Source organism: Erythrolamprus reginae, chromosome 7 (assembly GCF_031021105.1).
Source record: "Erythrolamprus reginae isolate rEryReg1 chromosome 7, rEryReg1.hap1, whole genome shotgun sequence".
NCBI lineage: Eukaryota > Metazoa > Chordata > Lepidosauria > Squamata > Dipsadidae > Erythrolamprus > Erythrolamprus reginae.
The window spans coordinates 3,568,849-3,582,885 of record NC_091956.1 but is presented as its reverse complement, the minus strand read 5'-3'; the positions used below and the strand labels follow the sequence as shown (position 1 = coordinate 3,582,885).

The 14,037-nt window shown below is 43.3% G+C and overlaps 1 protein-coding gene across 1 annotated transcript in view; it reads right to left on the bottom strand.

The window, feature by feature from the left end:
• SLC4A11 (solute carrier family 4 member 11) overlaps positions 1-14,037 on the bottom strand; it is a 95,633-nt gene that overhangs the window by 6,583 nt on the left and 75,013 nt on the right. Inside the window, 6 exon segments of the mRNA XM_070756857.1 lie at positions 1,423-1,591; positions 4,510-4,616; positions 5,317-5,533; positions 9,131-9,204; positions 10,304-10,436; positions 10,751-10,864. Of these exon segments, the coding sequence (XP_070612958.1) occupies positions 1,423-1,591; positions 4,510-4,616; positions 5,317-5,533; positions 9,131-9,204; positions 10,304-10,436; positions 10,751-10,864 (814 nt within the window).

The following is a 14,037-nucleotide window of genomic DNA, read 5'->3' as shown; positions in this document are numbered from 1 at the left end:
ACTTTCGGAAGCTAGGTAACCAACCCAACTAGCCAGCCACAGACCAGTAGATATGGTTGAAGTCTTCAATGAAACACAGCAACAGTAGGAAGTCTTGGAAAAATATATTTACTTCTTATTTACACTACTACTGTGTATTATCTTTACTATGCATATATCACACTAATATCTCACTACAACTATCTCAGTTATGATAACTCACAGAAACCAACAGATCAATAGGGTTGATATTCCCGGAGGCGTCTGTAATATGGCAAATGATTTAGCTTTACTAGATAAATGGTCAAAGCAATGGAAACTGCAGTTTAATGTTTCCAAATGTAAAATAATGCACTTGGGGGAAAAGGAATCCTCAATCTGAGTATTGCATTGGCAGTTCTGTGTTAGCAAAAACTTCAGAAGAGAAGGATTTAAGGGTAGTGATTTCTGACAGTCTCAAAATGGGTGAACAGTGCAGTTGGGCGATAGGAAAAGCAAGTAGGATGCTTGGCTGCATAGCTAGAGGTATAAAAAGCAGGAAGAGGGAGAATATGATCCCACTATATAGAGTGCTGGTGAGACCACATTTGGAATACTATGTTCAGTTCTGGAGACGTCGCCTACAAAAAGAGCCTGACAAAATTGAACGGGTCCAAAGACGGGCTACAAGAATGGTGGAAGGTCTTAAGCATAAAACGTATCAGGAAAGACTCAATGAATTGAATCTGTATAGTCTGGAGGACAGAAGGAAAAGGGGGGACATGATCGAAACATTTAAATATGTGAAAGGGTTAAATAAGGTTCAGGAAGGAAGTGTTTTTAATAGGAAAGTGAACACAAGAACAAGGGGACACAATCTGAAGTTAGTTGGGGGAAAGATCAAAAGCAATGTGAGAAAATATTATTTTACTGAAAGAGTAGTAGATGCTTGGAACAAACTTCCAGCAGACGTGGTTGGTAAATCCACTGAATTTAAACATGCCTGGGATAAACAGATCCATCCTAAGATAAAATACAGGGAATAGTATAAGGGCAGACTAGATGGACCAGGAGGTCTTTTTCTATGTTTCTATTTTTCTATCAATACAGCAACTTCAGAGCACACTTCACACAGACAAGGATCAGAGATCAGAGAGCGGGCAACAGCACTGATAATGTTACCTAGTTGGGTAATAAAAAGTCTGCAAGAACACAACCAAGCTCTGGAAGTTGAAGTCCACAAGTCTTAAAGTGGCCAAGGTTGGAGACCCCTGGTTTAGAGTGTGGTCCGTAAAGTGGCACATAAGGGCTATCGCTACAGGGGCCCCTCCTTTGAGTTAGCACTGGCTGCAGGTGAGGAGCGATGCAACCTCCGATTCCTCGTCTTGTTACAGGATGAGGCCTCCGCTGAAGAATCCGAACCCGGAACCCCAAAGCGAAGGGGTCACGATGGAAAACCCTTACCTGTTCTCCGGGGCGTTGGTGAGGGAGGCCACGATGTTCTGCTCGATGAAGAAAAGCATAGACAGCAGGAATCCCAGGCCCATCGCGCTCATCACCGAGCCGAGGTAGAGATCTTTCAAGGGGGCCACGACGAACAAGCTCTCCGACTGATTGTAGTTAAATTTGGACACTGAAAAATACAGGAAGGGGAATGGACTCAGGATAAGGTGGCGGGTTCTTCATGACTGGAAGAGATTGGACAGCCACTTGTTCCCCACCTTGAGTGATTTATAAACAGTAATAAAGGCAAGATACAAATAAAGAGGTACAAATACAGTGGTACCTCGGTTCTCGAACACCTTGGTTTTCGTACATTTTGGATACCGAACAAAATTTTCTGCAAAAATTTGCTTCGGTATCCGAACAAAAATTCGGATACTGGACAGAAAATTTTGTTTACTCTCCGAAATGTGCGACCAGGGCAGCTTTGCAAAGCAGCTGCCGCAAGATCTGAGGGACGGAGTGAGAGGGAATGGGAGTCGGGATCTGAAACGCCCCTCCTGTCCGCCCTCTTAACAGCCTCCCAGTCTCTATCGTCTAACTGCTCCAAGCTGCAGGAAGGGTAGGGCTGGCTGCAATACTGGCAGCTTCGGGGGGCTCCTTTCCTCCGCGGTTCAGTTTGTTACCTCCAGGCAGGTGCACCAACTTTTTCCTTCCCGGCAGCGGCGGCTTCCCTTCATCACGTGATGTTCCCGACGCTGCTGCTGCTCCTCGAAGGGAAGCCGCCGCCATCGCCGCCACCAGGAAAGAAAAGGTTGGTGCAGCTGCCTGGAGGTAACAAACTGACCCACTGAGGAAAGGAGCCCCCCGAAGCTGCCGGTATTGCAGCCAGCCCTACCCTTCCTGCAGCTTGGAGCGGTTAGACGGTAGAGACTGGGAGGCTGTTAAGAGGGCGGCCAGGAGGGGCGTTTCAGATCCTGACTCCCATTCCCTCTCACCCCGTCCCTTCAGTTCTTTATCCCATAGGAAATAGAGGAAATAGATTTAATTGGTTCCCAGCAAGTCAATGGGCTGGGAACCAATTAAATCCATTCCCATTATTTCCTACGGGATAAATTAATTCGGTTCTCGACCAAATCGGTTCTGGACCACACTTCCGGAACGAATTGTGGTTGAGAACTGAGGTACCACTGTATTAACATATTTCATGGCCAAATTGTGGAAATGTATGGTGACTGGATAGTTTAATCGTGGGTTATTAGTGGGGTTTTATAGTTTTAGACTTTATATTCGACTTCGATTTATTTTATTGTATTTGTAATTTTATATTATTGTAATCCGCCCTGAGTCCTTCGGGACTGGGTGGCATAGAAGTCGAAATAGATAGATGGATGGATGGATGGATGGATGGATGGATGGATGGATGGATGGATAGATAGATAGATAGATAGATCTCAATAGATAGGAGATAGATAGGTAGATAGATAGAAAGATAGATAGATCTCAATAGATAGGTGATAGATAGGTAGATAGATAGATAGATAGATAGATAGATAGATAGATAGATAGATGGATAGATAGAGATAGATGGATAGATAGATAGACAGATGGATAGATGGATAGATAGTTATAGATGGGTGGGTAGACAGATAGGTAGGTAGATAGATAGATATGGATGGATGGATGGATAGATGGATAGATAGATGGATGGAGGAAGAAAGAAAGAAAAGGAAGGAAGAAAGAAAGAAAGAAAGAAAGAAAGAAAGAAAGAAAGAAAGAAAGAGGCATAGAGGAGGCAACCGAGATGGGTTTTGTGCATCCTTCTAGGGAAAGCAAAAACAATGAAAATTTAAAGCACGTAGAAGTTGTCGCTTTCCGACAAGGAAGCCCGGAAACCATTGTGTCAGGTCAACACATCTGCAGAGGTTTTGCCCCTTTCTGGTTCTAAATGGGTGGATGTGACCCCCACATTGTGAGATTCCTTCATTCCCTTTTATCCCTGTCCACACATCTCCGACCCACGTCATTCGGAGGACGGAGAATTCGTTTTCCCCTTCCTACTGCGGAAAGGGTGATCTGCTTGACCAATGCAGCCGCGGATAATATTTTAGATTTCCTTCAACATCCGACGCTCCTAGCAGATGTTCCGGATTGTTTTTGCCCCATTTAATTAGGAAAATGCAAAACAACAGCGTAGGGAAAAAAATTGTGAGTCAAACCCATCACTTTTCACATCTGTCTGTCCGTCAGCGGTTCTTCCTGCCGCTGATAATGAGGCAACCCTTTTGCCGGCAGCCGGAATAATTGCGGAGGGAAAAAATAAGTTTTATTTTTTCCTCAAAACCAAAACCAAAAAACTAACCCCTCAGTAAGCCTTTTTTTCCCCATGAGAGAGAAATTAAACTGTGGACTAGAATCATTCAGAGAATTTAATAGGTTTTTTTAAATTTTAATTTAAAGGGTTTTTTAAATATTTTAAATTGTAAATTATTAGATTTGTCATGAACTGTTTTTATTGTGTTGTGAGCCGCCCCGAGTCTACGGAAAGGGGTGGCATACAAATCTAATAAATAATAATAAATAATAATAATAATAATATCTGGAAAACTGTACATATATACAACAGGGGACAAGCCAACGTTGACTATCATATCTCACCGACTTGTTAAATTTCTGTTAATGACTGGTATTTTCTGTGGTCATTGATTTGTATAGGAAGAATTTCAATTTGTAAAACTGACGTTTTATCCCATTGTTGATATCTAGGGAGTCACTTGTGTATGGTTTCAACATCGGAAATAGAAATTTCTATCCTACTGTTCGATCTTTGTTTTTGATGAGGTTGTAGAATGGAAGTTTAGATAGCAACTTCTTTTGCAGTTCAATCAAGTTTTTGGAGTCATGTTTTCACCTTTTATCAAGATTTCTCTTAATGGCCCTACCACAAAACAGAATTAGATCATCCGATCGTGGTTCCTGTCTGGTTTAATGGGCAGGGCGGATGCCATCTTGCAATAGGGAAATGTTTGCGAGAATGAGATTTGTGCCGCTCCGAATCTCCAGTACTCCCTTCAAGCTTCAACCCACGCCAGCCCTCGGAGAACTTACTTTTTATTCCCTCGAAAAAGTGAGATCCGATGACGGAGAAGGTGAGGACGGAAATAGGCAACGCGCAATCTGAAAGGATTTCCCGGACGCGGGGATGGAGGTACGGGCTGCAACGGAATTTTTTAAAAACACCAAATTAAGAGTCTCAACTCAACTACTACCCTGTCTTAGAAACATAGAAGACTGACGGCAGAGAAAGGCCTCCTGGTCCATCTCGTCTGCCCTTATACTATTTCCTGTATTTTTATCTTAGGATGGATCTATGTTTATCCCAGGCATGTTTAAATTCAGTGACTGTGGATTTACCAACCACGTCTGCTGGAAGTTTGTTCCAAGCATCTACTACTCTTTCGGTCAAATAATATTTTCTCATGTTGCTTTTGATCTTTCCCCCAACTAACTTCAGATTGTGTCCCCTTGTTCTTGTGTTCACTTTCCTACTAAAAACACTTCTCTCCTGGACCTTATTTAACCCTTTAACATATTTAAATGTTTCGATCATGTCCCCCCTTTTCCTTCTGTCCTCCAGACTCTACAGATTGAGTCCATGAAGTCTTTCCTGATACGTTTTATACTTAAGACCTTCCACCATTCTTGTAGCCCATCTTTGGACCCATTCAATTTTATCCATCTCTTTTTGTAGGTGAGGTCTCCAGAACTGGACACAGTATTCTAAATGTGGTCTCACCAGCACTCTACACACGGGGTCACAATCTCCCCCTTCCTGCTTTTTATACCTCTAGCTATGCTGCCAAGCTAGAAACACCCAGCAACGGATCCTGCGCACACAATTTACACACAATTTACCTTTTCTTGAACTGATAGAGAGTGTGACCAAGCCACAATGTCCCCAGCATCAGCATGAGGCTCAGAACCGCAGTTTCTCGCCCCTCGTGAGTGGTGGCCGAAGGGCCGTCGCTCTGATTTCCCATCGATGAACGTTCGGTGGAGATGTTCAGCAATAAGTTGGTGTTGTTGATGGTCAAGCTGTGAGATCTTGGGCCATGGTAGTAGTTTGTGAAAACTAGAAAAAAAAGAGAGAAAACAAATAGTTTTAGGTAGCAGAAAAGTTAAAAGAAATATATCTCACCAAGAGGCTTGGAACAAACTTCCAGCAGACGTTGTTTGCAAATCCACAGTAATTGAATGTAAACATGCCTGGGATAAACATAGATCCACTCTAAGATAAAATGTAGGAAATAGTACAAGGGCAGACTAGATGGACCAGGAGGTCTTTTTCTGCCATCAGCCTTCTATGTTTCTGTGCTTCATTGCGGAGAAAAAAAAGGGAGAAATCTCACACACATGAGCATCTTCCTGTGAGATTTCGCTTCCGGCACATGCGTAGAAGCTTAATCTCGCGCCGACGCGCACATGCCCGCCTGCTGGATGTGTGTGCGCCCACGCCGGTCTCCAGGAGCGCACCAGTAGCGCCAGAGACCAGGCTATGTGTCAGCAGCTGCAGTAGCCTAGCAAAACTACACTTGTGTGTGTGTGTGTGTGTCATTGTGGCAAGAGAGTTATTTAAGGTCCCTCTGATCCCATTAGCGGACACTTGTTTGCTTCCAACCGGCTGAACCGCCGTTTGTGCTTCCTGCCGGAGAGCAAAAGTCAAGATCAAACAGGGCTGCGGGTGAAGCGGGGGAATTGCATCACCGCCCCCGCCCCCCCGTTGAAAAACAATACAGGAATTGGAGGCGGCCCAGTGATGCAATCCCTTCCCACCCCTCTTGTTAAACAGTACCCTGTTTCCCCGAAAATAAGACAGTGTCTTATATTAATTTTTTGCTCCCAAAGATGTGCTACGTCTTATTTTCAGGGGATGTGTTGTTATTTTTTTTTCCCAATGAAGAAGATTTCACATTTATTGCTGAACTTAAAAAAAGTGAACATTTGCAGTGGTACTTCTACCTAAGAATGCCTCTACTTAAGAACTTTTCTAGATAAGAACCGGGTGTTCAAGATTTTTTTGCCTCTTCTTAAGAAACATTTTCTACTTAAGAACCCGAGCCCGGAAAAATTTGAGAGCGGCACGAAGGCCCAGCTTGTTTCCTGCCATTCCCCCTTTAATCCTGGTCATCTCAGGCTTTTCTGGGCTGCCAGAGGAGCCTTTTCGTGGCGCTTAAGGAGGCTTTGGCAGTCCAGAGCGAACGGAGCATTTTCGTTTCTCTGGGCGCTTGGAGAGGGAATAAACCTCTGCCAGCACTCAGAGAAAAGAAACACTCTCTTTGCTCTGGGCAACGACTGTCCTCCTCCTCTTCTTCCTCCTCCTCCTCCCACCCAAATTCCAAAGTTTTATTCCTTTCCTAATGGGTTTGCACGCATTATTTGCTTTTACATTGATTCCTATGGCCAAGCATCCGAATGTAAATCACGTGTGACTCTAGGGATGTTGCAATGGTCGTAGGTGTAAAAAAATCCTATCACGGATCACTTTTTTCAGTGCTCTTGTCATTTGAAACCGTCACTAGAAACATAGAAACATAGAAGACGGATGGCAGAAGAAGACCTCCTGGTCCATCTAGTCTGCCCTTATACTATTTCCTGTATTTTATCTTACAATGGATCTATGTTTATCCCAGGCATGTTTAAACTCAGTTCCTGTGTATTTACCAACCATGTCTGCTGGAAGTTTGTTCCAAGCATCTACTACTCTTTCAGTGAAATAATATTTTCTCATGTTGCTTTTCATCTTTCCCCCAACTAACTTCAGATTGTGTCTCCTTGTTGTTGGGTCCACTTTCCTATTAAAAACACTTCCCTCCTGGACCTTATTTAACCTTTTAACATGTTTAAATGTTCCGATCATGTCCCCCCTTTTCCTTCTGTCCTCCAGACTATACAGATTGAGTTCATGAAGTCTTTCCTGATACGTTTTATGCTTAAGACCTTCCACCATTCTTGTAGCCCGTCTTTGGGCCCGTTCAATTTTGTCAATCTCTTTTTGTAAGTGAACACTAAATGAACTGTTGTAAGTCGAAGGCGACCTGTAAATGCAAAATTTGCTGCTCACTGTCCGAAGTCTCTCATACCTAAGCATCGGGCACCTGCAGAATTTCTGCAGAATGGCCTGGTCTGCGTTAAAAACAATTCATGTAGTAGAGGCAGCTTAGAGCCAGGGTGGTTAGAGTGCAGCACTGCAGGCTACTTCAGCTGACTGCTAGCTGTAATTCAGTGGTTCAAATCTCACCACGGGCTCAAGGTTGACTCCAACACTGAGAGTATGTGCACCAATGACACATTTCTTGTGTTTCCAATCACACTTGGCCATTAAAGAATTCTATTCTATCCCATTCCATTCCATTGCTAATTTTATTCCTAATTCTATTCCATTCCATTCTATTTCTAATTCTGGTTCTGTTCTTATTCTATTCTATTCCTTACATCCTTCCGAGGTGGGTCAAATGAGGACCCAGATTGTTGGGGGCAAGAGGCTGATTCTGTAAACCGCTTAGAGAGGGCTGTAAAAGCACTAGGAAGCGGCATATAAAGTGCTATTGCTAGACAGTATAAAATATAAAATAGCATAAAACATATAAAATATAAAACAAATAAAGTAAAACAACTCATTTCAACTTAGCCCTGAAGGTTCAACAGGAACCTTCTCTACATGGGGCTACCTTTGAAAAGTGTTCGGAAACTTCAGATCGTGCAGAATGCAGCTGCGAGAGCAGTCATGGGCTTACCTAGGTATGCCCATGTTTCACCATCACTCCGCAGTCTGCATTGGCTGCCGATCAACTTCCGGTCACAATTCAAAGTGTTGGTTATGACCTTTAAAGCCCTTCATGGCATCGGACCAGAATATCTCCAAGACCGCCTCCTGCCGCACGAATCCCAGCGACCGATTAGGTCCCACAGAGTGGGCCTTCTCCGGGTCCCGTCAACTAAACAATGCCGGTTGGCGGGTCCCAGGGGAAGAGCCTTCTCTGTGGCGGCGCCGGCTCTCTGGAACCAACTCCCCCCGGAGATTAGAACTGCCCCTACTCTTCCTGCCTTCCGAAAACTCCTTAAGACTCACCTTTGCCGTCAGGCATGGGGAAACTAAACATCTCCCCTGGGCATGTTAATTTATACATGGTATGCTTGTGTGTGTGTTTGCTACTACATGGGGTTTTTCTTAAATCGTTAAATATTTTAATTAATTGGATTGTTGTGACTGTTTTTACTTGTTGTGAGCCGCCCCGAGTCTTCGGAGAGGGGCGGCATACAAGTCCAACTAATAAATAAATAAAAATAAATAAACCTTTCCTAACAATTTGCAAATTGCCTCTTTCCGATTTTCAGAGGGCAAAAAGCTAAGGAGGAATTTCCTGGCAGCAAGAACAATGGGAGACTTTGCCTCCAGAGGTTTTGGATGTTCTGTCAGTGGAGTTTCCAAGAACCATTTATCTGCACCGGAACAGAATCTCCTCTTCGAGCAGGGGGGCTGGACTAAAGGACCTCCAAGGTCCCTTCTGACCTCCGTCTTCTATGTTCTAAACCTCTGAAGAATTCCCATTTGCAGCTCAGATGCCACAGAGACTTTGCTAACTTTCTTGGCTTGAACGGTCCCCCAAGTTTTGATTATTTTAAAACAAACAAAATAATGTTTCCCCCCCCCCCTCCCCATGAGATTTACCTTTGGTGATTCCTTTCAGGGCATCGAGCACGAAGGTGATGGAAATAAAAAGTGCAATGATTTCTTCTGTGGACCTACAAAAACACAGGCGGGGACACACAGAACAGGAGAAGGCCGTCAATCAAAGCCAAGTCTCTCTAGGAGCATGGAGGAGGAGGAGGAGGAGGAGAAAGAAGAAAGAAAAAAGAAGAGAAGGAGGGGAGGAGGAGGAAAAGAAGAAAGAGGAGGAGGAGGAGAAAGAAGAATAAAAAGAAGAGGAGAAGGAGAGGAGGAGGGAAAGAAGGAAGTAAGAAAGAAAGAAAGAAAGAAAGAAAGAAAGAAGGAAAGAAGAGGAAGAGAGGGGAAGTGGAAGAGAAAGAAGAGTAGGAGAAAGAAGAAGAGATGGATAAGAAGAAAGAACAAGAAGAAGGGAGGAGAAAGAAGAAGAAGAGGAAGAAGAGGTGAAAGGGGGAGGATGGGAGAAGGGGATGGAGGAGGAGTAGAAGTGGAAGGAAAGGAGAAATAGGAGGAGGAGAAGAAGAGGAGGAGGAAAAGAAAGAAGAAGAATAAAAAGAGGAGACGGGGAGGAGGAGGGAAAGTAGAAAGAGAAAGAAGGAAGGAAAGAAGAGGAAGAGAGGGGAAGTGGAAGAGAAAGAAGAGTAGGAGAAAGAAGAAGAGATGGAGAAGGAGAAAGAAGAAAGAACAAGAAGGGGGAGGAGAAAGAACAAGAAGAGGAAGAAGAGGTGAAAGGGGGGAGGATGGGAGAAGGGGATGGAGGAGCAGTAGAAGTGGAAGGAAAAGGAGAAAGAAGAGGATGAGAAGAAAGAAGAGGAGGAGGAAAAGAAAGAAGAAGAATAAAAAGAGGAGAAGGGGAGGAGGAGGGAAAGTAGAAAGAGAAAGAAGGAAGGAAAGAAGAGGAAGAGAGGGGAAGTGGAAGAGAAAGAAGAGTAGGAGAAAGAAGAAGAGATGGAGAAAGAGAAAGAAAGAACAAGAAGAAGGGGGAGGAGAAAGAACAAGAAGAGGAAGAAGAGGTGAAAGGGGGGAGGATGGGAGAAGGGGATGGAGGAGCAGTAGAAGTGGAAAGAAAAGGAGAAAGAAGAGGAGGAGAAAGAAGAAGAGGAGGAGAGGGAGCAGAGGAGATGGAGAAGGAGAAAGAAGAGGAGGTGGAGGGGAGGAAGAGGAGGAATTTCTTACCTTTTAAAGAGCTTCATAACAAGACTGAAGTTGAAGAGTGAGTAGAGCAGGAGGAAGAAACTATTCCAGAGTCCAACCCACGCATAAAACGCACGGAAGTCCAAGTTGTAGTCGTAACAGATTCCTTTGATCACTGGAAGCAAGAAAGCAAGTTTTATCTACAGATGAAAGTATCAAATTGGGAACTAGGAGACTGTGAGTTCTAGTCCTGCCTTGGACCTGCAAGCCAACTGGGTGATTTGGGGCCACCTACCAGGAGACCGTGAGTTCTTGTCCGGCTTTAGCTGTGAATGTCCCCTGAGTGGCTTTGGGCCAGTCACCAGGAGATGGTGAGTTCTAGTCCTGCCTGAGCGTTTTGAAAGCATTGCCAATGCTCCAAAGCCCATCGCTTGTGAGAATAACCCCCCAAAGCCCAGAGAAGCCCGAAAAGTGGCGCCATGAACTCACCATTGATATACAGCGCCAAAGGAGCTGTGGTTAAAAGCACCACGAGTGGCTGGCCAGCAAAGAGCGCATAAACCAGGCCGCCGATGCACTGGCCCACGATCGACTTTTGCACATCTGGAAATCAAAAGACAACGTTAGGGGGAGGGGAAAAAGAATTCCGAATCGGCTGAAGTCAACCAGCCTTTAAACCACAGCATTGTCAGGCGGGGGGGGGGGGGGGGAAACAGGTCCATAATAGCGGTTGTTAGGTTGAAGACAATCTGTTCCTATCTACTACTGGATAGGAATGCCACACTGCTGGGGATGATATCTCCAGGACTGTCTTCTGCCGCACGAATCCCAGCGGCCGATTAGGTCCCACAGAGTTGGCCTTCTCTGGGTCCCGTCGACTAAGCAATGTCGTCTGGCAAGGCCCAGGGGAAGAGCCTTCTCTGTGGCGGCCCCGGCCCTCTGGAATCAACTCCCCTCGGAGATCAAAACTGCCCTCACCCTCCCTGCCTTTCATAAGTTGTTGAAAACTCATCTTTGCCGCCAGGCATAAATTGACATCTCCCCTAACTATTTTGCTTTATGTATGGTCTGATTGGGTTGTGTGATTATAATTTTATTATAAGGGTTTTTTAAATTGTGTTTTTAAATATTGGATTTGTACATTGTGTATTATTGTTGTGAGCCACCCCGAGTCTTCAGAGAGGGGCGGCATACAAATCTAATAAATTGTTGTTGTTGTTGTTGTTGTTGTTATTATTATTATTATTATTATTATTATTATTATTATTATTATTATTATTATTATTATGTCAATACAACACAGCAAACGAGATCACTCTGCTGGATCTCGTATTTCATCACCAGTCTGGTGCTTCCCAAGCACCTAGGACTGCGTGATGTAGTGGCGAATTATGTTTGCTGATCCCAGTAAAGCAGCCTTTTGCAATTGACAGGTGGAGATTTTGTCAATTCCAATGGTTTTCAAATGTCCGCTGAGATCCTTTGGCCCTGCGCCCAGCGTGCCACGTACCACTGGGACCACTTTCACGGGCTTATGCCAGAGTCGTTGCAGATCTTCGTATTTCACTAATTTCTCTAGCTGCTTCTCCTCAATTCTTCTGTCTCCTGGGATTGCGATGTTGATGATCCATACTTTCTTTTTCTCCACAATCAGGATGCCTGGTGTGTTATGCTTCAGAATTCGGTCAGTCTGAAGTCGGAAGTCCCACAGTAGTTTTGCTTGCTCATTTTAGACCACTTTTTCGGGCTTATGATCCCACCAGTTCTTTGCCATTGGTAAATGGTAGTTCTGGCACAAGTTCCAGTGGATCATCTGTGCCACAGCATCGTGTCTATGCTTGTAGTCAGTCTGTGCGATCTTTTTGCAGCAGCTGAGTATGTGATCGATTGTTTCATCTGTTTCTTTACAGAGTCTGCACTTTGGATCGTCTGTTGATTTTTCAATTCTGGCTTTGACAGCATTTGTTCTAATGGCCTGTTCTTGTGCCGCCAGTATTAGTCCTTCTGTCTCCTTTTTGAGTGTTCCACTTGTAAGCCATGACCAGGTCTTTTCTTTATCCACTTTGCCTTCAATCTTCTCCAAGAACTGGTCAAGCAATGCTTTGTTCCGCCAACTGTCCATACGATGATGATGATGATGATGATGATGATGATGATGATGATTATTATTATTATTATTATTATTATTATTACTACTACTACTACTATTCTGAAATCTATCCAGTCTGGTTGAAAGGGAGCAGAAAAATGTCTCTTGCTCTGCAAAATTTCATTGCGTTAAAAAATATTATTAAGAGGAGCACCCAGGGATAAACGAGATTTAAGCTACAACCTTACACTCATGTAGGCTTTCAATGAGGAGTTTCTGTGTATTTCTCTGTGCTAGCACAATTCTTCTGTCCTTAGAGCTCAGCAAGATTGGCTGCTCTTATCTTTCATAACCTTCGAAATCAGAAAAATGGAATTTCCTGTACTTTGGGCCCAAGTAGACAAGCAGATAAATAAAGCTAAGAGTTCCTGGACTGGTTCCCACAAAGGTTTTTGTTTGTCTTTGGAATTATTACTTTTTTATTTATTAGTTTTTTAAAAATCCTTGCTATGGTCTTCTAACTACCGTATTTTTCTGAGTATAAAGCACACCGGAGTATAAGACACACCTAGATTTTAGAAGTGGAAAACAAGGAAAAAAATATTTTGAACCAAACAGTTCAGTAACATGTTATTTAATAAAATACCAGTTTTTTTACCGTTTTTTAACAAAAACGGAGGTATTTTTGCCTTCTCCCAATCCCCAGCAGCTTTCTGCAGGCTCCCCAGAGCCTCATTATGATTATTTTGCAAAATAATGGTCAACAACTGGCCCATTTTTTGCATAAATGTGCATTTTTGCCATTCTCCAGGGGACAGCAAAAATGACTGCATTCAGTGTATAAGATGCACCAATGTTTCCACTCTGATTTTTTCAGGGGGGGGAGTGAGTTTTATACTACAAAAATACGGTAATTTCAGAGCCATCTCTAGCTTTAAATGACCATTTTTTAAAAAGCCCTCCTTCTAATAATGAGGTTTTATTTTTATATTTTTTATTTTGCGGTTCATTGCTGCACACCGACATTTTGTTGGGCGTTTAAAAACAAGTAGTCCTCGATTTATGACCCACAACGGAGCCCAAAATTTACTTTGCTAAGTGAAGTGACCTTCCTTCCTTCCCCTCCCATCCTTACTACCTATATATTGCTGAGTTAAAACTTTTATTACTTCCAACTATTAGGATCAATAGCCAGTGAACTTGTGAAGTGACTTGTTTTGCCCCATTTTATGACTTTCTTGCAACGGCTATTAAGGGAACCACGCGGGCCTTCCGCAAACGAATGCAGCTTCGAAAACACGGTGCCCCCACCGAGGGGGACACAGTGGGGGTAGTAAGTTTATGCACAATTTATTGAATACTTAATGGTTTTTTTAATTGTCCTTCCTTCTCTAGCACCTTCCGTATGATCCTTAATTACTTTTAAAATAGGAATTAATGAAATAGTATGTTTTTACCCATAAATGCTTTAATAATTTTATTCATTACTTAGAACTGGACTTTTATAGCAATTGAAGAAAATTGAGCTACTTGCCTAATCTGTTATCCTACTGAACCTTGCGGGTTCAGCCACAAAACTTTAAAATGTCACTGTGCTCCTCTACAAATCATGCTGTCGATCATTTGTCCTTTTTGTGGCTTTTCAAATAACTTAAATCAACGGAAAAAGAGTCCAAGCACCTATTTG